This window comes from Carassius carassius, chromosome 23, assembly GCF_963082965.1.
Source record: "Carassius carassius chromosome 23, fCarCar2.1, whole genome shotgun sequence".
Classification (NCBI taxonomy): domain Eukaryota; kingdom Metazoa; phylum Chordata; class Actinopteri; order Cypriniformes; family Cyprinidae; genus Carassius; species Carassius carassius.
The window spans coordinates 13,981,558-14,004,158 of record NC_081777.1 but is presented as its reverse complement, the minus strand read 5'-3'; the positions used below and the strand labels follow the sequence as shown (position 1 = coordinate 14,004,158).

The window sequence follows — 22,601 nt, the reverse complement described above, 5'->3', positions numbered from 1 at the left end:
AACATGCTTTATGTGGTTTGAGCAAACAAATAGTAGTTGTGTTTTGCCTTACTTTTATGTGGTTAGGATACAGGCGGTGCTCTTTCTCCAGCTCTCACCCACAGTTGTGATTTCACAGCAGCAACAACAATTGTAAAAAGGTCTAGTTTGATGTGATCATTATTTTCTTCTCTCGTGATCTCTACATAATTAAACACTGTATAAATAATTTGTGAATGGAAAAACTACTAAAGAAGATGAATGGTACAAATAGTTTTTTTTTACATGAATTTGTAAAACATCACAAATATTGGACGATTATATAAAATCTTATTTTATTAATTAATCTAAAACTCAAACATGCTTAATGAAAGATTATATACCGGTATCTATAATTACATGTGTAATTATAAAACTATGGCAGTTTTTTTATTATTATTATTATTTCATTTTAAGTTTTTCATTTATTTATTTATTTTTTTTACAATACATAGTACATGCTAATTATCACATGTTATCAGAAACCTGTAAAACTATATATAAGCTATATCAGGTGTGAATGTTGACCCAATAAAATAAAAATATAAAATTAATAAAAAAAATAAAAAATAAAAATTAATAAAATCTTATAAATTAAACTGTTGGCATGAAAGCTGTGTGTGTGCGTTTCAGAGGGCTTTTGATTGTACTTTACACATTAAATGTTTTTTGGTATTTTGCTCTGGTCTAAAAACTAAAATAAAACACTTAGGAGCGAAAATACAGAGAATCAGACCAAAGCTTGAGGCTAAAATGGCAAATATCTCCACAGCTACAGTAAATTTCCCAGGAGAGCTAACATAAGCTGGAACAAATGTGATCCATACAGCACAGAAGATGAGCATACTGAATGTGATGAACTTAGCCTCATTGAAGTTATCAGGCAGCTTTCTGGCAAGAAAAGCTAAAACAAAGCAAAAGAAAGCTAAGAGACCAATATAACCCAGTACAGCCCAGAAACCTATTGCTGATCCTAAACCACATTCTAGAATTATCTTTTCTTTGTAGTGTTGCATATTGTTGTAAGGAAACGGGGGGGATATTGTTAACCAAAGCACACATATAAGTACCTGTACAAGAGTGAAACCCAAAACACTGAGTCTCTGTTGAGGAGGTCCAAACCATTTCATAACATTACTTCCTGGAAGTTTTGCCCTGAAAGCCATTAACACCACTATTGTTTTCCCCAGAACACAGGAGATACAGAGGACAAAAGTGATTCCAAATGCTGTGTGACGCAACATACAGGACCACTCAGTGGGCCGACCAATGAAAGTAAGTGAACAGAGAAAACACAGAGCCAGTGAGAAAAGCAGTAGGAAGCTCAGCTCTGAGTTGTTGGCTTTTACTATCGGAGAGGTCCTGTTTTTGTAGAAAACTAAAGCCATGCTCAAAGCTACTAAAGCTCCGGCTAAAGAGAAAACACTGAGGATGATACTGAGGATCTCATCCCAGGCAAGAAACTCCACTGTTTTTGGAAGACATTTGTCCTTTTCTTTGTTGGGCCAGTACTCAGGATGGCATGGATAGCAATCTACAGAATCTGGAAAATTGAATAAATTACACATAGACGTTTTAGCCCTGTGATGGATTGTGAAAATCTAAAATTGATTGATAAATGGCTTAGTGTTAAATTACACATAGATGTTTTACCCCTGTGATGGATTGTGAAAATGTAAAATTGATAGAGAAATGGCTTGGTGGAGAAGGGTTGCTTTAAGCCTATAAAAAAATAAAATAAAATAAAATAAAAAAACAGCACCTGTCTCATTGCTGATCTCTCCTTCAGCACAGTTAATGCAGTCATAACAGCAGACAGGTTTTCCTTTTTGTACAGCCTTCCTCGTACCTGGAAGACAGCTATCACTGCACACAGACACAGGCACCTGTGGGTGACAAGTACACACATGATTCATATATAGGCCTATTCACAGTTACATAGAAACATAAAACATTGTATACCATTTCTTTTCCATCGTTCCAAATAATAGCTTTACTCAGGCTGAATTCTTGGCCTTTAGGTTGAGATGAATCATAATGGCCCACTGTCACAAAATCAATTGAACCGTCTCCCTGAAGCTGCCAATTCACAAGTTCATAGGTTGCCACAGGGTCTCCATTGGTGTCAAACGAAATGTGATAATTATTTTGAGTGAAGTTTACTTGCTTAAGCTTATCAAAAACCTACAGGAGGGACAAACAAAATCAAGATGGATTTGTGTGTGTGTGTGTGTGTGTGTGTGTGTGTGTATTTATGTGAGTGTATGTATATATATATATATATATATATATATATATATATATATATATATATATATATACATTAGTGCTGTCAACGTTAACGCGTTAACGCATGCGATTAATTTTTGTCTGGTTTAACGTGTCAAAATATTTAACGCAATTAACGCAGCATCCGTATTTTCTGCCATCCGTTGGCTAGCTTAATATGATCACGCTCTTATTCATTTAAATGCTTTTAAACATTTCAAGCGCGGCAAGACAAAAGAGAATGCGCTGTCTGTGAATGCCCTTATGTGACACATACACACGTACACACACACACACACACACACACACACACACACACACACACACACACACAATGCATAGACAGGGCGCCAGAATCCAGTTCTCTTAAGAGCTTGAACTAACAATAAACATCCCAAAGTGCCAGTTTTGTCGATTATCCTCATAAGAGCAATCTTAAATGATTTATATAAAGTCTAAAATGAACAAAAAGAGTTGTGAGAGAATGAGGCGAGATCCATAGACAGTATATAAACGGTGAGATCCGCGTGTCTGTCTGCTCTTAAAGGGACAGCAGCCAATAAAGCTTCCTGTCAGTAAAGTTAAAGAACAAAGGGAACAGAGAAAATGACTCGCTGCTCTTGACTAAATAACTTTTGTAGCTTTAATAAGGATTAACTATTTAATTTATAGTTTATGCAGTGCAGACTGCATATAACTTTGATAACTTTATTAAATTTCTGTATATTTCCTAACTGTTAAGACAGGAAGGGCAGGAGTAAACATGACATTTATTATGGGTTTATGTTAGCATTGTTTTAAGTTTACTTAAATTAAAAACTGTTATATTTTTGAACCCTAATAATAAATGTAAAAAATAAAAAAAAAACCAGTAACTGTATTAATATCAGTAATACTGGCCTTCATTCATAAAAAGATGCCATTTAAACAACTATTTAAACTATACTGTCTTTATGTTGTTTCTACATTAATTTGATTAACTGTGAAATTATTACATTAAAAAATATGTTAAAAACGTACAAAAACATTTCTTTTTTTATTGCGATTAATTGCGATTAATCACAGAAAAAATGTGTGATTAATCTAGTAAAAGTTTTTAATCGATTGACAGCACTAATATATATATATATATATGAAGAGTTCATCTGAAAATGCCATCTGAAATTTTCATCTAAAATTAGGATTTGAGTCATTTTACTTTAATGGCAATGTGCAGGTCCTTTTCCAGGCTATTAAAGTGAAATAACTGAACATAAATATAGGAGCCTGATAAAAAATCCTAATTTTACACAAAAAGACACATGAAGAAACGTTTAATTAGATTACAACATTATCTCTATGTTTAAAAATCAGTTTGAGAACAACCAAGAAATATTTACCTGCTGTGGTTCAACTTTCACGTTTTTGTCACAATGTTTTTTGTTACAGACAACAGCATCGAGGGCATGCGCTATAGCGTATGTGGCTTTGTACACCATGTTAGTGATCCGCAACTGGGAAGTGTCTGTGTACGGGTTCTGTAAAGTGCGCAGGTTTTCTGTGCCATCACACGCTGGCATACCAGTAGAAGAACCTGTCTGCCGTTTTAGACTACAGCTGAATGAGCTTTCCCAGAATTCTGTCAGCAGGGGAAATTTCAGTGCTTGTTGTGGAGACAGGTCAAGTAGAAAATTACGAAACCCCGGGATAACTGACCGCGGGATTCCAAAGCCTACAGCACCGATACACAAATTAAACCGCAGCATTTCTGGATCTGTAACCCACGCCTCGCTGCCAATCCACTGCATCGGGGGAGGAGGCTGCTGGCTCAGCTCTTCTAAAAGCATTCTCATATCACCTGAGGCCAGGAAGGCAACTATTACACGAGCCATTGATCTGCGAATGACATCCGCGACTCTTTTTAGTTTGCTGCGCGGCTGGGTCCTGTAGTAGGCCTCAGAATACTCCACGCAGATTCCCTCCTGCTCCGCAGCTTTCAGGAATGATGCCATGCCATTGTTCCCGTAGTCCGAATCACTGCGCACAGCTCCGATCCACGTCCATCCGAAGTGCTTGACCATCCGTGCCAGTGCTGCCGCTTGATGGTGATCACTGGGGATGGTCCTGAAGAAAGTAGGATACTGCCGTTTGTCACTGAGACACGCACATGTTGCGTAATGACTCACCTATTGTGCACCGTGAAAGGAAAGGGGAAACGTAAGCAACCCATAACAAAACACCAAAGTTAATTACAAACGCTACATTCTAAGGCGCAGTCCACATGACGCATATTTACGTTCTTTCTGCGCTATTCTTAAAAGTTATTTTTACAGGTGCCTTAAATAAACGATTTTGGTTATGGTGCGTGACTATATTTGTACTTTAAATTTTATTTTCTCTCACGTGTTCTTCAGACCAATACTATAATGTAAGTCCAAAAACATCTATCTATCTATCTATCTATCTATGATGAAAGGAAATAAAACATATTAAATTAAATTTTAAATGCATTTAGCAGATGCTTTTATCCAAAGCGACTTACAGTGCATTTTTTTATACCTAACATGTGTTCCCTGGGAATCAAACAATAAATCAAACAATCAAACAAACAAACAAAACATTAGTCATATTGAACCCACACCTGTGGAATTCCAAATGGACCAAAAAGTCTTGAAATGCTTATTGATGGTGTGGAGCCAGATTCTGCTACTACTGCTGTAACAGCTGCAGACTTTGTACAGGAGTCAGTGTCTTTAAATATTAGATCTAGTCCATTGGCAAGCTGAAAGGCTACCTTGACTGCCATTGGCACAGAGGCACAAGAGTCATAAATATGATACCCTATAATGATGCCAGGTAGGACATCAGAGCTGTTATTGATCTCCTCGATGGCAAATTCAAAGGCACGAACAAAGCGCATCTCTCTAAAACCCACACTGTTGAAATAGATGGAAAAAAATATGTAACGTATATTACATATATAAACATTAAATATATTTGATATTATATAATACATTAAATATATGGCAACATGAAAACAATTGCATATCCCATTTTTCATAATCATTTCATAAGATTACAAACAACAGATCATTGTAAATTTTCACAAACTTTGAACCGGTTATATACTGTATATGCAGTATCACGCTAAAAATATCTCTTCCTACATGTATATGCTAACCTCCCACTGCACTCTAGTGGTTGTGGCTGTCTAGTGTATGTGTGCTTCTCTGTCCTCAGATAGTCATGAATGGAGAAAACCCCCCCAATAACCAAGTCTCCGTTCTTGAAGAGTGCAGGGACCTGAGGGTTGCCTTGCAGGATGCAGGTGCCAAAATTAACTCCACACACAGTAGGACAAAGCCTGGCAATGCAAAGTACTGTTATGAGTGAAACATGCATGTCTCCTGCTGGAATAGCGAGCTCCCCAAGTTTATCAGGTGAGCATTACACCATGTTTAAATAGCCACTATTGTTTTCTGTGACAATGAATTTGTAAGGAAAAAAACACGTAAGAGGGTGTGGTTAATATATTTTAATACTCAGTTATAATTACAATAAATCATAAGGTTCATAATAAATCATTCCACTCCCTGTCAATCTGTGGAAAAATGTGTTACATTTCAAATGCATTTTAATATATATTTCTGTCACTGTACTACTTTTTACAAGTTTACAGTCTTATTCAACTCTGACAAATAGGTCATATTCTGCACCCTGCAATATATATATATATATATATATTATTCCTGAATTATTATTATTATTATTGTTGTTATTATTAAAGAGCATGGATGTACTGTCCCAGTAAAGATGTGGAATTGAGTTTGGCCTTTGTATAATGTCTCAGTTTGTATGAATGGTACAATAAGAACCTAACCCTCATATGGTGTTTGGGTTGCCTGTTTGATTCCCTTCATGTCTTTTCTTCTAATTTTAGTGATTTGAATATAAATATGTGGTCAATTTTGTATTAATTGATGAAATATTATACATTTGGTTTAATGAAACAAATAATTTGTGAATACACTCTGAAATTGTAGTTATATTTTTGCAAATTATGTGGCACTATTTAAAAAATAACATCAAATAGTATTTTCACCAGCTAAAAAAATGGTTTTAAGTCAGTTATTTATATCTTTTGCTGTAGTGTGTCAGTAGGAAATATCAGTTTACATATGAATATATTTTTTTCTTCTTCTTTTATACAATCACTCTGTAAATTGTAAATGTGTGGGACTGAACGGAACTGCAAGCATCATTATTGTTAAGTTAAAATGAGGAGAATATGATATCCTACTTATGAAAATAAATAGATAAATAAATCTGTGTTGATTTAATGACTGTTGCTGTTTTGATAATTTAGATATATATTTTTTTATTTTGTATTTTAAGGATTATTTATATTTCATTCCATTTGTACTGGGCTCACAACATGGTGAATTGTATTATTTGTCTTTTCCCATTAGATGTTGTTTGGTGTTTTTCTGAGGCTTTAATAAAATTATATAAACCTTGGGGGTGAACAAGCAGAAGAGGAGACCAAAACTAGATGCTAAAATGGCAAAAATTTCCACAGCAGTTGTAAATTTACCAGGTGAACTGACATATGCAGGAACAAATGCTAGCCACACTGCACAAAATATAAGCATGCTGAAGGTAATGTATTTGGCTTCATTAAAATTGCCTGGCAACTTCCGGGCCAGAAAAGCCAGAAAAAAACAGACACAAGCCAAAAGGCCAATATATCCCAGCACACACCAGAAGGCCAGATCAGAGCCCACACTGCAATCCAGGATGATCTTGGACTGTTGATATTTAGTGTTTCTATAGGGGAAAGGAGGGGATGCTACAAGCCAGGCGGTACATATGATCACCTGAACCAGAGTGCAGCAGAAGATGATTATTCTCTGCTGTGTGGGGGCCAACCATTTCATTATATTGTTTCCAGGTCTTGTAGCTGTGAAAGCCGCCAAAACCACTAAAGTCTTGCCAAGGATGCAGGAGATGCAGAGAGAGAAATTGATGCTGAAGACAGTGTGTCGCAGCATGCAGGACCAGGATGTAGGTTCCCCAATAAACACCAAAGCACATAGAAAACACAAAGTCAGTGATAACAAAATGAAAAAACTGAGTTCTGAGTTATTTATGCGTACTACAGGAGTGTTTCTGTAATAGAGAAATACAGCAAACACAGCTAAAGTTAGGCACGCTCCAACTAAAGCTATTACTGTTAGGGTCAATCCCATTGCATCATGGGACAGGAATTCGACCACTTTTGGAATACACACTGTTCCATCAGCATTTGACCAGTAATCTTCAGAACAGGCCATACATTCTACTGAATCTAAAGAGAAGGAAAGATTATAAAAATGTGGTTTAAGATCACTTTTAATGAGATTTATTTCTGTATTTTTGAAGTTGTTCTCAAACCTGTCTTATTACTGATTTTGCCACTGTCACATGGTACACAGTCAAAGCAGCACAAAGGCTGGCCACGCCGGACAGCTTTCCTGAATCCTGGAGCACAGCTGTTGCTACACACAGACACCAGCACCTGCTAGCCATCAGATCCACATAAATTAGAAATGTATTAATGTATATTTCAAGTCAAAGGTTGAAATAATTACTTGACAAGAAACAAACTAGACAACAAACCAGATTGAATTAAAGAGCAAGTGACATACTTTGACATAGACTGAAAAAGAAAAAGATTACTATAGCCTTTTGCATTTCCTTTCCATAGACAGAACTGCCATCTTCAGATGAGCAGTTCTTTAAGACACTTACCTCCATTTGACCCTACAGAACTTCAGAACATGGAATCTCATGTACTGAAATACACTGTGAGAACAGCTTGCCTCAGACTGATGGCCAGGCCACATGATAGCCTTGTCCTGGATGACCAGTTCTTGGCCAGATTCTTGTGCACCATCAAACATGCCCACATTAACAAACTCAATATTTCCAGCTGAGCCCCTCTGCCAGTTTATAAGGTCATAAGATGGAATAGAATCGCCTTTCATGTCAAACTTCACTGTCTCTCCTGAAATAGTGAACGAAACCTCTTGGAGATACTGCTGTAACTGTGAAATATTGTGTTAAAGAGATAAAAACAAGACAGTTTGTTTACAATGGTTCAAGTCATAACCTGGTACACAGTTACTTTAACATTAAACATTTAAGCACTGTTTATTTTGAGTACCTGCCATGGGTAGACATTAAACAAATTTGCACATGTGGAGTTACTAAATGGCCCTTTTCCAGGTGTGCAGTGAATAAGATTGTGCAAGGAATAAGCAATGGCATACACTCCTTTATAAACATTATAGGAAATGCGGGGGCTGGAAGTGTTAAAATAGGCAGAGTGTTGCACCCTTAGAGTCTCCTTCCCTGTACAGGAGGGCAGATGATTATTCAAGTTGGAACTGGAGAACGAGCAGCCATATAAAGCCCCCCACAGCTCGTGAACCAGAGTATTTGAGGGGTACCTATCTGGGTTGACTGTTGTGAGATACTCTCTTAACCCAGGGATTTGGCCCTGTCGTATACCAAATCCTATGGTCCCTCCCAAGAAAGGGTAATATTCACTTCCTGTGAACACAGAGGCTGTTACCCATGCCTCACTAGCAATCCACTGTATCCCAGTGACATTATTTTCCATGTAGTCTCTCAAGAAGGGTGTGAGCTCCCCTTCAGCTGAGAAAACCACTACCACCCGAGCAGTGGAATGGTTCATGACATGAATGATTTCCAGTGCTCTTTGACGCTCATATAAGAGAGGAATCATCTCCTGATAAGCAACACATATTCCTGTACCCTCCAGCTCCTTCAGTAAGCCCTGAAGAGCAAAGCGACCATATTCATGATCTCCTCGTACCACTCCTACCCAGGTCCACTTAAAATGCAGCAAAAGTTTTGCAATAGCCTTTACTTGATAGGCATCACTAGGGATGACTCTGAAGAATGTGGGGAATTCTCGCCTGTCACTCAAACAGGCACAGGATGAAAAATAACTGATCTGTCAAGAAAAAATGAAAACAATTATGTAACAAGAATATGATTTAATCTTAGATTTTAGAGCACAGGTTTCACTGTCAGTCGATAAGGCTGTTAGACTGATAAGACTGTCCAGTACTGAAAACACACACACACACACATGAAACATTATGCACTTAAAAATAAGGTTTCACTTTATAATCACCATTGGTATCCCGAAAGGACTCAAAGTTCTTGAAACTACAATAGACTGAGCTGACCCAGATTCTCCGATAATAGCAAGCAGTGGACCAGCACCTTCACACATAGGGCTATTTTCCTCATTTGGCCCATTTAGAACAGCTACTGCTGATCCCTGCCCTGTCAGAGGGTATGCACATGAGTCAAAGATTTTGTAGCCCAGACTGTAGTTAGGCAGGAGATCGGTTCGCTTGTTTATTTCCTCTACAGCAAGTTTCATAGTAAGGGCCCAGCGGAAAGCTCTTGGATCAAATCTACAGATGAATAAAACAGAGGTAAGGACATAAAGGGCAACAAGCAGGTTTACATATTTCTAGCAAAACACACATCAATATGTTTATATTCAAGATGTTTGTCTATGCATTTAAAAATAAATAAATTAATTCATTAAATTCATTAATTAAACTTTTTTTACTCACCCATTACATTTAACTGGCCCTGGTTTGTAAGTACAGTTAAGGTCTGGCATTTCCTGATTGTAGTGCAATGGAAAAATACCACCTATTACATAATCTCCATTTGCCATAAGTCCTGGCTCAAAATCATTCTGCAGGACACATTTTGAAGCATGTCCCGGAGTGAGTGCACTGAGATGATGAATCAGAAGCCATGGGAGCAGGACAGTCATGCTCTCAAATGCCTGCATCCCTTAGCATGACTACAGTGGGTTAGACACCCTGTTATATATACCAGACACAGGTCTCACTGCATCTCATTATGCATCACAGTCATATGTCATCAGTAGGATTCAAAATGCTCATATTTATAAACATGCTTTATTAATATGCTTCCTTTTTACAACACTAGCACAACCCATGGTCATACATATTGTATTCATTAGAAAGATGATTTGTATATAAGAATGTATACATGCTGTTTGTTTGCTCTGTATACCTATATGAACATATCACATTAGAGTAAACATAACATAGAGCTTTTTTAATTTAAACTATATTCCTATACTTTATTATTATTATTATTAATAATAATAATTATTATTATTCAGTGTCTCAAACACCTTATATATCATTTCATTACTTTTCCCATGAGATGTTGCTTAGTGTTCTTCTCAGGTTTGAGTAGAATAATGTAACATTTAGGGGCAAATAAGCACAGAAGGAGACCAAAACTAGAAGATAAAATAGCAAAAATCTCCACAGCAGTTGTAAATTTACCAGGTTGGCTGACGTATGCAGGTACAAATGCTAGCCACACTGCACAAAATATAAGCATGCTGAAGGTGATGTATTTGGCCTCATTAAAATTGCCTGGCAACTTTCGGGCCAGAAAAGCAAGAAAAAAGCAGACACAGGCCAAAAGACCAATATATCCCAGCACACACCAGAAGGCCAGATCAGACCCCACACTGCAATCCAGGATGATCTTGGACTGTTGATATTTAGTGTTTCTATAGGGGAAAGGAGGGGATATTGTAAGCCAAGCAGTACATATGATCACCTGAACCAGAGTGCAGCAGAAGATGATTATTCTCTGCTGTGTGGGGCTCAACCATTTCATTATATTGTTTCCAGGTCGGGTAGCTGTAAAAGCTGCCAACACCACTAAAGTCTTGCCCAGGATGCAAGAGATGCAGAGAGAGAAAGTGATGCTGAAGACAGTGTGTCGCAGCATGCAGGACCAGGATGTAGGTTCCCCAATAAACACCAAAGCACATAGAAAACACAGAGTCAAGGACATCAGGATGAAGAAACTGAGTTCTGAGTTATTTACACGGACTATAGGGGTTCCTCTGTTATACAAAAAGATCACCAACACTGTGATAGTCAGAAAGGCTCCAACAACAGCTATCACAGTCAGGGTGATACCCATTGCATCATATGAGAGAAACTCAACAACTTTTGGGACACACGCTGTTCCATTTGCATTGGACCAGTAGTCTTCAGGGCATGGCATACAATCTATTGAATCTATAAAAAAAAAAAAAAAAAACTAACAGATAAATAAACAAAATAATAATAATAATAATGACAATACGTCAATGCATTTAAAGTTACATTAATGACAATATAAACAAACCTGTCTGATTACTGATCTTTCCACTCTCACATGGAACACAGTCAAAGCAGCAAAGAGGTTGCCCACGACGGGCAGCAGTCCTGAATCCTGGGGCACAGCTATTACTGCACACAGAGACAGGTACCTATGAAAATAAAGTATATATATATATATATATATATGGATAGACTTTCTTTATCAAGTAATGTTTGTTCAAGTAACAAGTATCAAGTAACATCTTTTAACTAAATTAAATCTACATTTCAACCTTTGCGTTGCGCGCTATTTTTTATTTATTTTTTTTTCAGGTAGCTTTGGGGCTTGGTGGGACAAATGTGTGTATTTGAGTGTATGTTAATAGGGGCACAAGAACTATATACTGTAGTGTCAGTTATATTATTAGAACAACAGATGGCAGAGAAGTGCACAGTCAACACCTTGCCTTGTTATGTTGGTGAGACCACATAATGGCTTGTTTCTCAATCACCAGTTCTCTCCCGGAATGTTGAGCACCATCATAGAGGCCCACTTTAACAAATTGAATATCTCCACTTGTGTGTCTTTGCCAGTTTATCAAATCATAATATGGAACTGAGTCACCATTATTATCAAATTTAACATTTTCTCCACCTATTGAGAATGAAACATCCTCAAGATAATTTTGAAGCTTTGGAGTATGTTTTCAAAAAAGAGAAACAGAGACACCATTACATTTGCAATTAAAAAAGGTAACATCATTTAAAACATTTTCAAGAAGAATATTTGAACATTTAATATAATTAGCCAGTTTAAATCAGACCATAAAACAGATTTACCTGCCATGGAAACACATTGTTGAGGTTGGCACATGAGAAATTCTCAAACGGTCCATTTCCAGGTTTACAGTGAATGAGATTATGTAGAGAATGAGCAAGGGCATACACTGCTTTATATACATTGTAGGACACACGAGGGCTGGATGTGTTCATGAAGGCAGAGTGTTCTTGTCTGAGAGGTTCTTTTCCGGTGCAGGAGGGCAAATGACTGTTCAATCTGGATGTGGAGGGAGAACAACCATAGAGAGCATCCCACAACTCCTGAACTTGAGGGTTAGAAGGATACATTTCTGGGGTCACCGTTTTGAGGTAATTCTGAAGACCTGGGATGTGGCCTTGACGTATTGCAAACCCAATTGTGCCATCTAAGAATGGATATATTTGTGCTAACATTGAAGCTGTAACCCAAGCCTCACTTGCAATCCATTGAATTCCTGTGATATTTTGAGTCACAAACTCTCTTAAAAAAGGATACAATTCCCCTTCTACTGAAAAAACAACAACCACCTTAGCTGTCGATTGCTTCATTACTTTAAGAATCTTGAGGACTCGTTCCTGAGTATAGTCTTTAGGGATCATTTCATGATAGGCCAGACAAATGTTAGTATTCTCAATTTCTCGCTTTAAGCCTTGTAAAGCAAACCTGCCATAGTCATGGTCTTCAGTCACCACACCAACCCATGTCCAATCAAACCGCTTTAAGAGTTGTGCAATAGCTTTAACCTGGTAATCATCATTGGGAACCACTCTGAAAAATGTTGGGAACTGCTTCCGATTACTTAGACAAGAGCAGGTTGAAAAATAGCTTATCTATAAAACAGAAAATAGAAATCCATAAGATTCCATTAAGAAGAAAAAGAAGAGAATGCAAAAAAAAAAAAAAAAAAAATTCACCATGGGTATTTGGAAGGGTTGCACAGTTCTGGAGAGAACAATGGACTGTGAGGATCCAGATTCCCCTATTAATCCTAATAAGGAACCAGAGCACATAGAACTCTGAACAACATCCCCTCCATTCAGTACTGCCAAGATTGCTTTCTGAGCAGTCACAGGAGTGGAGCAGGAGTCAAAAATTCTGTAAGACAGTGTATAATTTGACAGGAGGTCTTTTCTGTTGTTTATCTCCTCCACTGCAAGCTTCATAGAGAGAGCCCAGCGGAAAGCTCTTGGATCAAACCTGCATTTAAATTCACAAACAATAGCTTTGTAAAATTGCTTAGAAAATTGGTTCGACATCTCGTATTCTGGCAAATGGAATAACAATTAAACAGTTTATAAAATATTAAACTGCCCAGAATTTATCTGAAAATAACTAATGTCCTTACCCTCGACACTGTGCTGCTAAAGGTCTCTTCATGTAGTCTGTTGGAGGAAGCTCTACTCTATAATGTAAAGGAAAAATTCCTCCTATTGTGAAGTCTCCACTAGTCATGAACACTGGCAGTTCAAAGTCATCCTGTGGGGAGCAGTTTAAAGTAACAGCTGCACTGGAAAGGTGAAATAAAGACACCAAAATGTAAATCATTGTTTTGTCAAGCTCTACAAAAAAGAGCTAAGAGGTGTTTATACCTTCCAAGGTTTTATGTAGTTACTTAACTTGCATATCATTATGTATGACTTCTTCTTGGGTCACGTGAAGTTTAATAGCACCCAAGATGCAGCAAAGAAATTAATATGTAAAACCTCATTGAAATACTATCCCTCACCAAACATTAAACCTACTCTATGTAACTTTTTTTCTTCAAAATAAAACAAATTGAAATAATAAGAAAACACATAAAACAATCTTCCAAAAGTGTTTTGGTTAAAAATGATTAATATTTATTTTTTTGTTATTTCCCAGGAAATTTAGTACTTTCATCATTTTTTTATGCCATATCCATAAATAATGGAATATGCAATGGAAGTATCCTATCTATAGCAACTGAATCTCAAATTGTAAATAATTTGCAACCATAAAGGGGAAATCATCAATACCTGTAATTAAACATGAATTCACATTTACATAGTAAATGGGTTAAAAACAAAAATGGTTTATGTTGGTAACAATGCAAATGTCTAATCCAGTTACTGTTGTGTTCTACAGTATTTGCCTATAAATAGCCTAGCCAAGTTTTCGTTTCCACCATTATCTGATATGAATAGCAATCATTATATCCAGTGTCATTTTTAAATGCTATTTTGAAACACTGGATTTAAAAAAAAAATCAAAACAATAATGACATCATCATGAGTCTGGTCCCTTTTGTTTCTACCACATGTCATTAGAAGTCTTCATCACCTTTTCCTTATTGACTCCATTTCCAACACTCCCCTGTCTAAGAATTAATTACCCTCACACCTGTTTCCCATCACCCAGACTATTTAATCAGATCCTTCACCCATATTCAGTACTAAGTCTTGTTTGCTCTTGTTAAAATTTCTAAACCCATGAGAGTTATACACAATATCCTTAAACACTTCCCCCACCTTGCAGAACCAGACTGAAATTCCTAAGGGGGGGGGGGGGCTTGGAACCTCTGGTCTCCACAAAAATCTTTGTCAGATAATGACACAGAAACTGTCTTTTCTACATATATATGGACCAAAATGAACTCAAAAAGACTTATAAATGAATATCAGTCCATCGCTTCACTCAATATTAATTTATGTGTGACCCACACATTTGACTATCATGTTATAATCACTTATTGTGTATGTCTTTTAATAACTATTGGATAGCTTAAGGATACATATTCATGTTTAGTGTGTACGTGTTCGAATCTGTTAGCTTGAAACAGTCATCACCATCAGTTATTTGTCAAATGTATCATATTCTTGTTATAGGAATCATGTCCAAAATTAGACCCTGCAAGAGCGGGAAAATTCGGACCACATGCTTGATAAGATAACATATGATTTATGATACCCCCGAGCCAAGACAATATCTGAATGGTCAAGACAACATTTGAGGTGTGGCCAACAGGCCAGTTTAAATACTCAGGACACCATAAAATCTTGCTTTTAGCTTTTGTTAAGCTTTTGCTATCAGTCATGTCTGCTTTAGCTTTTAGTTTTAGCCTTGCTTCTGCTATTAGTCATGCCTGCTTTTAGCTTTTGGCTTGAAGCTTTGCTTCCTAGCTTTAGCTTTTAGCCATGCTTTAAGCGTTCTTTGAGCGCGGTTCCAGCGTGCTTCGGCCTGCACGCCTGCTGCTACTTAGCCACAATGAGAAGAAACACCACCTAGTCTCGTCAAACTTTACTTCTTTTCTTTCCTGTTTGAGAGTTTCGTGTTCTGAGTTAAGTTTTGTAACGACGGTCTTCGAGTCTGACCTCGACTGCCCGTTCAACTTCAACCAGCCACACAACTCTGCATCGTCAGCCAACGCCCAACCACGGGCTTCCCAAGACGTCACTTCAGCGACTACTGAACTTCCAGCCAATCAGTGACATCGGGAAACCCCCTTTCAATGACAACAAAGGGGACTCCCTTTACACAGGAGACGCAAGTAACTTTACCTCCAGACTCTGACCTTTACTGGTGTATCTAAACTATTTTAACCTCATTGAGGAACTCAATGTGAGGGCTAATTAAGTGATTGTTGGTTGTTCATGTCTATGCAATTTAACAGATTGCTGTTATCTTGGGATTCCACATTTCCATTTTCTTAAACTCAACTTTCCCTAACTTTCGATCTTCCTGCAACTTGTGTGAATGTGTGAGTGCATGCGTTTATTTGTTAGATTAGTTTATATGTCTTAGATTTATCTAATAAAGCCTTATTCATATTGAAAAGAGAAGTATCTTGTGTTTTGTGCTTACAAGTTAATGTCTTAAACTGCCGATCTTGTTACTGTGCTAATTGATAGTGTTTTCATTATAGTTTGGATATTAATATCCAGCGCAGATTTGATGTTAAACAGCTCGTTCAGTGAATCGCAGGGCGTCTCAGTGATCAGCCGTGAAACAGTGATTCTGTTCAAATTCCCTTTAAAATCTTAAATGATTCCCTTTGAGCTAAATTGACCTGTTTCCCTTACAATCCTGAAGTATGTAATGTTCTAATTACTGATGCGATGGAATTCCATTCCCTTGCAGACTGAATTTACAAATTTTAAGAGTAATAATACAGACCCCTCTTGCCCCACCCCTTGTAGATTGGTGAGCAGTTGTTCTAATATTAACAAACTGTTTTAGTGGTGAGGTTGGGCTGTGTATAGTCTTAAACAGTAGACAAATATGTACATAACTGATCAAGTTATCCCAACTTAGCAAATTATATATTTTTTTAACCCTTATGCGTTGTTGGGGAGATTTTTGTCCACTAGGGGGTAAAGTTGAGTCTTATTTTGGCCACAACTTTCTCTGTGTTTGAGCTAATGGAATTATTTTTGGTGACAAATCTTATTTTGACCCATATTTTGGGAAAATGCTTTGAAATTTTTCAAAAACTCAACGGTACACTGTGGGCAAATTCACTACCCTTTCGGTATGTTCGTGGATGAAAATATCCACTAAATTAAACTGCTGTAAAAATGTATCAGATAAATATTTTTTTTTTCTTTCTTTTTTTGCATAAATCTATTAATCAACCTCAGTCCTGATCAAAACTACCAAATGTTTAAAATAATTCCAAGATTTTAACTCTTTAATTACCAAGTTCATAAATGATGTCACTGATTTTGGAAAAACACACACACAAAATTACATATTTTCAATATAAAAAGTGATTATGGACTGGATATTTTTTTACCTTTTATCACAGTCTTGGGCATGTCAAAGATTAGTAACAAGATTAGCTTTGATGCATTGTTAGTATTTGTGCAGCATTAGATTTTATTTTTTTCTCCCTAATTTGTTGTTGGTGGCTGTTTTTGCCCCATTGACTTCCATTATAACAACATTTTTTGATTGCAAACCCATGACAGCATATAATCATGCATTATTGATTGTTTGTGGTTTTCCCTTTTAGGAAGAGGTAAGTAACATTTGTTATTTTTTACAGTTGATCACTAGGTGGGACCATTAACCCTTTAGATAGGCCTAGGCTTAGTTTCTGGCTTGTATATGGAGTTATATGGAGTATAATAGCAAATTATAGTGTGTGTGTGTGTGTGTGAGAGAGAGAGAGAGAGAGAGAGAGAGAGAGATAGAGAAAGAGAGGGTGTGAGAGAGACCTTTGTGCACTTACCTTGATGTACAGTATCTGAAAAAATCCAAATATGCACCTCATGCTCTCAGAACTACATGGAGTAAACAATAAAAAAAGAAGTGTGTTTATGCACCTGCTGCCTTTTGATGGTGAAAAGTACAGATGGCCTATATGTGAAATGCTCATCTTTTCTTGATGGTAAATCCAGTTTAAAACCTTAAAATCCTGTAAAAAAATCTACTTTGCATCAAATTTATGAACATAATGTATTATGAACCAAATTGCAATACCAACTTCAAATAAGCTGCAGCTCGCTGGAGGGGTCAAGCTAAATTATCATTTCTAAAACTTTGGTACAAGTCAAGCCCTTTCTCGTGTTACTTGCTGCTCTTCTCACCATTAAATGACCAGCACAATGGCATGCAAGTGTTTAAATCCACGTACTTTGCTTTTGTTTAGTCTATTCGCTTGTCAAGTCTGACGTCACGTAGCAGCGCTTCCATGTCCAAGCTCTCTATCAGTTACCATGAGAAAACAACAAAAGGTGCTAATATAAACTCACAATGTGATAGAATACTAGCGAAAAAGTTATAATCTTAACCTTTAACTCCATACCGAAGTCCCAGATAGGCAGACAATGAAAATATAAATATAAAAAAATATATACAAATATTTGTGTTTGGGACGCTGTGAGCACGGAGACTGTGGTGTATATTGTAAGTTTGAAAAGCGTTTAGCTTAAATTATCAATATGAATAAACAGTGCTCATAAACGGCTGCTGAGGTCATAGGCCTGCGAGTTGAGGCCTGGACCCGGAAACAGGGCTTCTTACGTCATCACTGAACAACCGAATACTTTCACCACCATTAAAAGGCAGCAGGTGCATAAATACACTTTTTTTACTCCATGTAGTTCTGAGAGCTGAGGTGTACATTTTGATTTTCTGAAATACATCAAGGTAAGCCTCTCTCACAAACTCTCTCTCTTTCTCAAACACACACACACACACACATACACACACACACACAATATAATAAGCTGTTATACTCCATATAGCTTCATGTACAAGTCAGAAAATAAGCTTTTTTTGCACAGGCCTATCTAAAGGGGTAATGGTCCCACCTAGGGATCAACTGTAAAAATAACAAATGTTACCTCTTCCCAACAGGGAAAACCACCAACAATCAAGAATCTGACACACACACAAACACTGTAATTTGCTTTTATACTCCATATAACTCCATATACAAGCCAGAAACTAAGCCTTTTTTTTTGCACAGGCCTATCTAAAGGGTCAATGGTCCCACCTAGTGATCAACTGTAAAAATAACAAATTTTACCTCTTCCCAAAAGGGAAAACCACAAACAATCAAGAATGCATGATTATATGGTGTCATGGCTTTGCAATCAAAAAATGTCGTTATAATGGAAGTCAATGGGGCAAAAACAGCCACCAACAACAGATTAGGGAGAAAACATTTAAATCTAATGCTGCACAAAAACTAAAAATGCATCAAAGCCAATGTTGCTACTTTGTCTTTGACATGCCCAAGACTGTTATAAAAAGAAAAAAAAAATCCAGCCACAATTACTTTTATATTGAAAATAAGTCATCTTGTGTGTTTTTTTTTTACACCAAATCAGTGACATCATTTATGAACTTGGCAATTAAATAGTTAAAATCTTGATTTTTTTTTTTTTTAACATTTGGTAGTTTTGATCAGGACTGAAGTTGATTAACAGATTTATGCAAAAAAATAAAAAAAATAAAAAATGAATCTGATACATTTTTACAGCCGTTTAATTGAGTGAATGTTTTCATCCCGAACATACCGAAAGGGTAGTGAATTTGAACAATCCACAAGGGTTAATTGAACAATGATGAAACTGAACTGATTTCCGATCAAGGGTTTTTAGTGATTGTTTATACAAAGACTCTAATGGTTTCAGAGTAGTAGTAATAGCATGCGACCAAGTAGTTAAACAATAAGTAATATGAGAAATAATCATGGAATGCACATACATCATAGTGGCCTCGGACGACATGTAATCACGAATAGAGTAAATCTGACCTGGTTACAGATCTTTTTTACCTGAGCCTTAAATGAAAGTTTGGAATCAATCAAAATACGAGGTACTTGTATTCAGATACAACTTGTAATTTTTCCCCTGATACAAATACGTCAAGAAGGGTCTGGCTGCAGACTTGCACTTGCACTCTCAGACTTGCATTCTCAGACTTGCCCTCTTAGACACTTGTGTTTCCACTAGCGACATCACTTGCAGTCTTATTTTTTTTATTTTGTTCTATTTATTGATAACTTTTACAACTGTAGCCAGGTGGTGAAGACAATAAAAAAGAAACTAAATTACAATGTTGCTTGCAATCGCCACTTGCACTCTCTGCTACCTGTGATGTCACTTGCAATCAACACAAATCGTGCATGTTGCTAATGGAGACAAGAAACTGTGGTGGTGATTAAACAATTAAACCTAATTTAGCACTATAAGGGTCCTGCAAGAAAAAGACAAGACCGGCAAATCCGTGGCCACAGAACAGCAGAATATGAACGAAATGCACAAAGTCTTTCGTTAAGTGTTTTCCTCCTGTAGAAAAAACAAACACTTAATATGGCATAATGTATTCAGATACATTAAGTTCAATTAAAAGACCAAATTCAATATATAGTTATTATTTAATGTGCTACAAGGCAAGCAGATTGCTATGAACACAAAGCACAAATTTCTAACTTTAAATTGTACATTAAACGTTTTCCTCCTATAGAAAATCATTATAAATAAAACACATAATGTAGCTTAATGGACAAAGACAGTGATATAAACAAGTTGTAGACAGTTTATTCTATATGGAAAAATGCTTAACGCAAAACTTTGCATGTTGCGTTTATTCTGGGCTCGCCTGCCTGTACATATTAGTTATGCATTTTAATAATGTAGAGAAGCATATTGAGTTTGGCCTTTATCATCTTAGTCCATTATGCCACATTTTGTGGTATGTGAGGAAAATACTATAAACATATTCATTAAAATAATCAACTGTATATTTAATTTGATATTTTAATAGCATCTTAATACATTAAGCCATGTTAAGCGTTTATGTTTTTCCACGGGAAGAAAACACTTAGCGAGAGACTTCAAGCGCAAGCGTTCATATTCTGGTGTTCTGGCCACGGATTTTCCGGTCTTGTCTTTTTCTTGCAGGGCCCTTATAGTACTAAATTAGGTTTAATCGTTTAATCACCACCACAAAGTCTTGTGTCCATTGGCATCATGCACGATTTGGGTCGATTCCAATGTCGCAGGTAGCGGAGAGTGCAAGTATTGATTGCAAGTGACATTGTAATTTAGTTTCTTTTTTCTTGTCTTCGTCACCTGGCTACTGTTATAAAATGCTGAGAGATTCAAACAAATAGAAATATAAAATTCAACAAAATAAAAAAATAAAGACTGCAAGTGACGTCACTAGCGGAAGTGCAAGTGTCTGAGAGTGCAAGTCTGAGAATGCAAGTCTGAGAGTGCAAGTCTGCAGCCAGACCCTCTTGAATATGTCTGGCACCTACACTTAAACTATTAGATTTGGTAAAGAACATACTCACTGTTTTAGATATGTTTAACTGTAAACAGAATTTGTATAGCCAAGCTGTGACATGAACCAGAGATTGTGTAAGTTCCTTTGCAACTTGTGACACACTACTTCCGTGTATATAAATAACAGTGTCATTTGCATACATTTGAATGTTAGTGTTAAAACAAACAGATGGAAGAACATTGATGCACAATGCAAAAAGTAGAGGACCCAAAATAGGTCATTGTGGAACACTAGTGGATATACTTGGGGGGCTGACTTACAATTCTGTATACTAACATACTGTGTGCAACCTGACAAATATGATTCAATCCATCCTGAAGTATGCTGAGAAAAATTTAAACTTAATAATTTAGACATAAGAATTATGTGGTTTACAGTGTCAAAGGCCTTCCTGAGGTCAATAAACACAGCCCCAACAACCCCTCCTTTATCTAAAAGAGACATCTCAGTCATCTCAGTTGAATAATTTGCTCTGAAGCTAAACTGCATTCGATGTAAGGCACAAGAACTATTTTTCAAATGATTAGTGATTTGCGCAGACATCAATTTCTCTGCAACCTTTGAGACTACAGGTAAAATACTAATAGGTCTATAATTACTAGCAGAGTGAGGATCACCACTTTTGAATATGGGAACAATAACAGATGACTTCCAAGCAGAAGGGAACATCCCATGACAAGCTGAAAGATTGATAATTTTAGTGATAGGATTAACTAATTACTCACTAAGTTCTTTAAGCATTACCACATCCATACCAAATATATCCTGTGCTCGGGATTGTTTAAGAGATATAATTGTTCTTCTGATGTCTAATTCAGAGACTGCGCTTAGAGTAAGGGCTTGTTCCACTGTATTAATTGGATAATCTTCTGTATACTTGGGAGAGAAACATTGAGCAATTGTGTCTACTGATTCAACAAAGTATTGATTAAGTGCTTCTACTACATCAGCTTGATTGTTAGTCAGCTTCCCATTTACCATGAATTCGTTGTCACGCTGTCTAGTCTCTGTTTCCCTGGGTGTCCACTAGTGGGCTCACTTCCCCTTAGGCACTTCACCGTAGGCACTAGAATTCCTCTAGTCTGGTCCTGTCTTCACAGTAATTGCACTCCGGTTAATTGCACCAGGTGCAGTCACTTGATTGTCATTAGCCTCCTTATAAATACCTGTCTTTCCCTGTTGTTTGTATGGAGTCCTTACCCTTCGTGTATCCAGCGTTCTCGTCCCCGGAGATTCTTCCTGTCTGCTCGTCCTTCCGAGTCATCTCGTATTCCAAGTTCCCTTTCCTGTCCCTTTTCCTTTGTTTGTTTGTTTTGGACTGTCTTTTGGTTTTGACCTTGCCTTGTGTTTTTGGATTACGATTTGGATTACTCTATAATAAAGACATCTGGATCTCTCGCTCTCCCTGTGTCTCTCTGGATACGCGATCGTCACAGAAGGACTCCATCCAAATAAGAGATCCAGTGGTATGTCTATTCATATTTCCTCCCCAGTCACTGAGCGGGTGAGGAATGGGTTTGAGG

General features: G+C 36.9%; 2 protein-coding genes across 2 annotated transcripts; both read right to left on the bottom strand.

The window, feature by feature from the left end:
* Nucleotides 1-597: 597 nt before the first annotated feature.
* Nucleotides 598-9,973, bottom strand: LOC132101165 (vomeronasal type-2 receptor 1-like). Its single transcript, XM_059505877.1, has 10 exons — nt 9,924-9,973; nt 9,470-9,758; nt 8,471-9,286; nt 8,127-8,351; nt 7,699-7,825; nt 6,715-7,612; nt 4,907-5,201; nt 3,666-4,451; nt 1,781-1,904; nt 598-1,561 (listed from the first exon to the last, which is right to left on the bottom strand). Exons 1-10 carry the CDS (start codon nt 9,971-9,973, stop codon nt 648-650), a joined length of 4,524 nt encoding a protein of 1,507 aa, XP_059361860.1. The 3' UTR covers nt 598-647.
* A 557-nt stretch (nt 9,974-10,530) lies between these two features.
* On the bottom strand, nt 10,531-13,707 carry LOC132101359 (extracellular calcium-sensing receptor-like). The gene is made up of 7 exons (XM_059506252.1): nt 13,661-13,707; nt 13,230-13,512; nt 12,622-13,145; nt 12,336-12,543; nt 11,982-12,187; nt 11,542-11,660; nt 10,531-11,432 (listed from the first exon to the last, which is right to left on the bottom strand). The coding sequence occupies exons 1-7, from the start codon at nt 13,690-13,692 to the stop codon at nt 10,531-10,533; spliced, it is 2,274 nt and encodes a 757-aa protein (XP_059362235.1). The 5' UTR covers nt 13,693-13,707.
* Nucleotides 13,708-22,601: the final 8,894 nt, after the last annotated feature.

Excerpts from the sequence above, each read along its gene's own strand:
- LOC132101165 (XM_059505877.1), bottom strand. The coding sequence starts at position 9,973 with ATGCCAGACCTTAACTGTACTTACAAACCAGGGCCAGTTAAATGTAAT. Across the intron at positions 7,826-8,126 it reads GGCCTGGCCATCAGTCTGAG|CAGGTGCTGGTGTCTGTGTG; the intron begins GCAAGCTGTTCT and ends TCTGATGGCTAG. Across the intron at positions 1,905-3,665 it reads TGAAAGTTGAACCACAGCAG|GTGCCTGTGTCTGTGTGCAG; the intron begins GTAAATATTTCT and ends TGTCACCCACAG.
- LOC132101359 (XM_059506252.1), bottom strand. The coding sequence starts at position 13,692 with ATGAAGAGACCTTTAGCAGCACAGTGTCGAGG. Across the intron at positions 13,146-13,229 it reads AACCCTTCCAAATACCCATG|ATAAGCTATTTTTCAACCTG; the intron begins GTGAATTTTTTT and ends TCTGTTTTATAG. Across the intron at positions 11,661-11,981 it reads GAGAAACAAGCCATTATGTG|TGTCTCTGTGTGCAGTAATA; the intron begins GTCTCACCAACA and ends TTCATAGGTACC.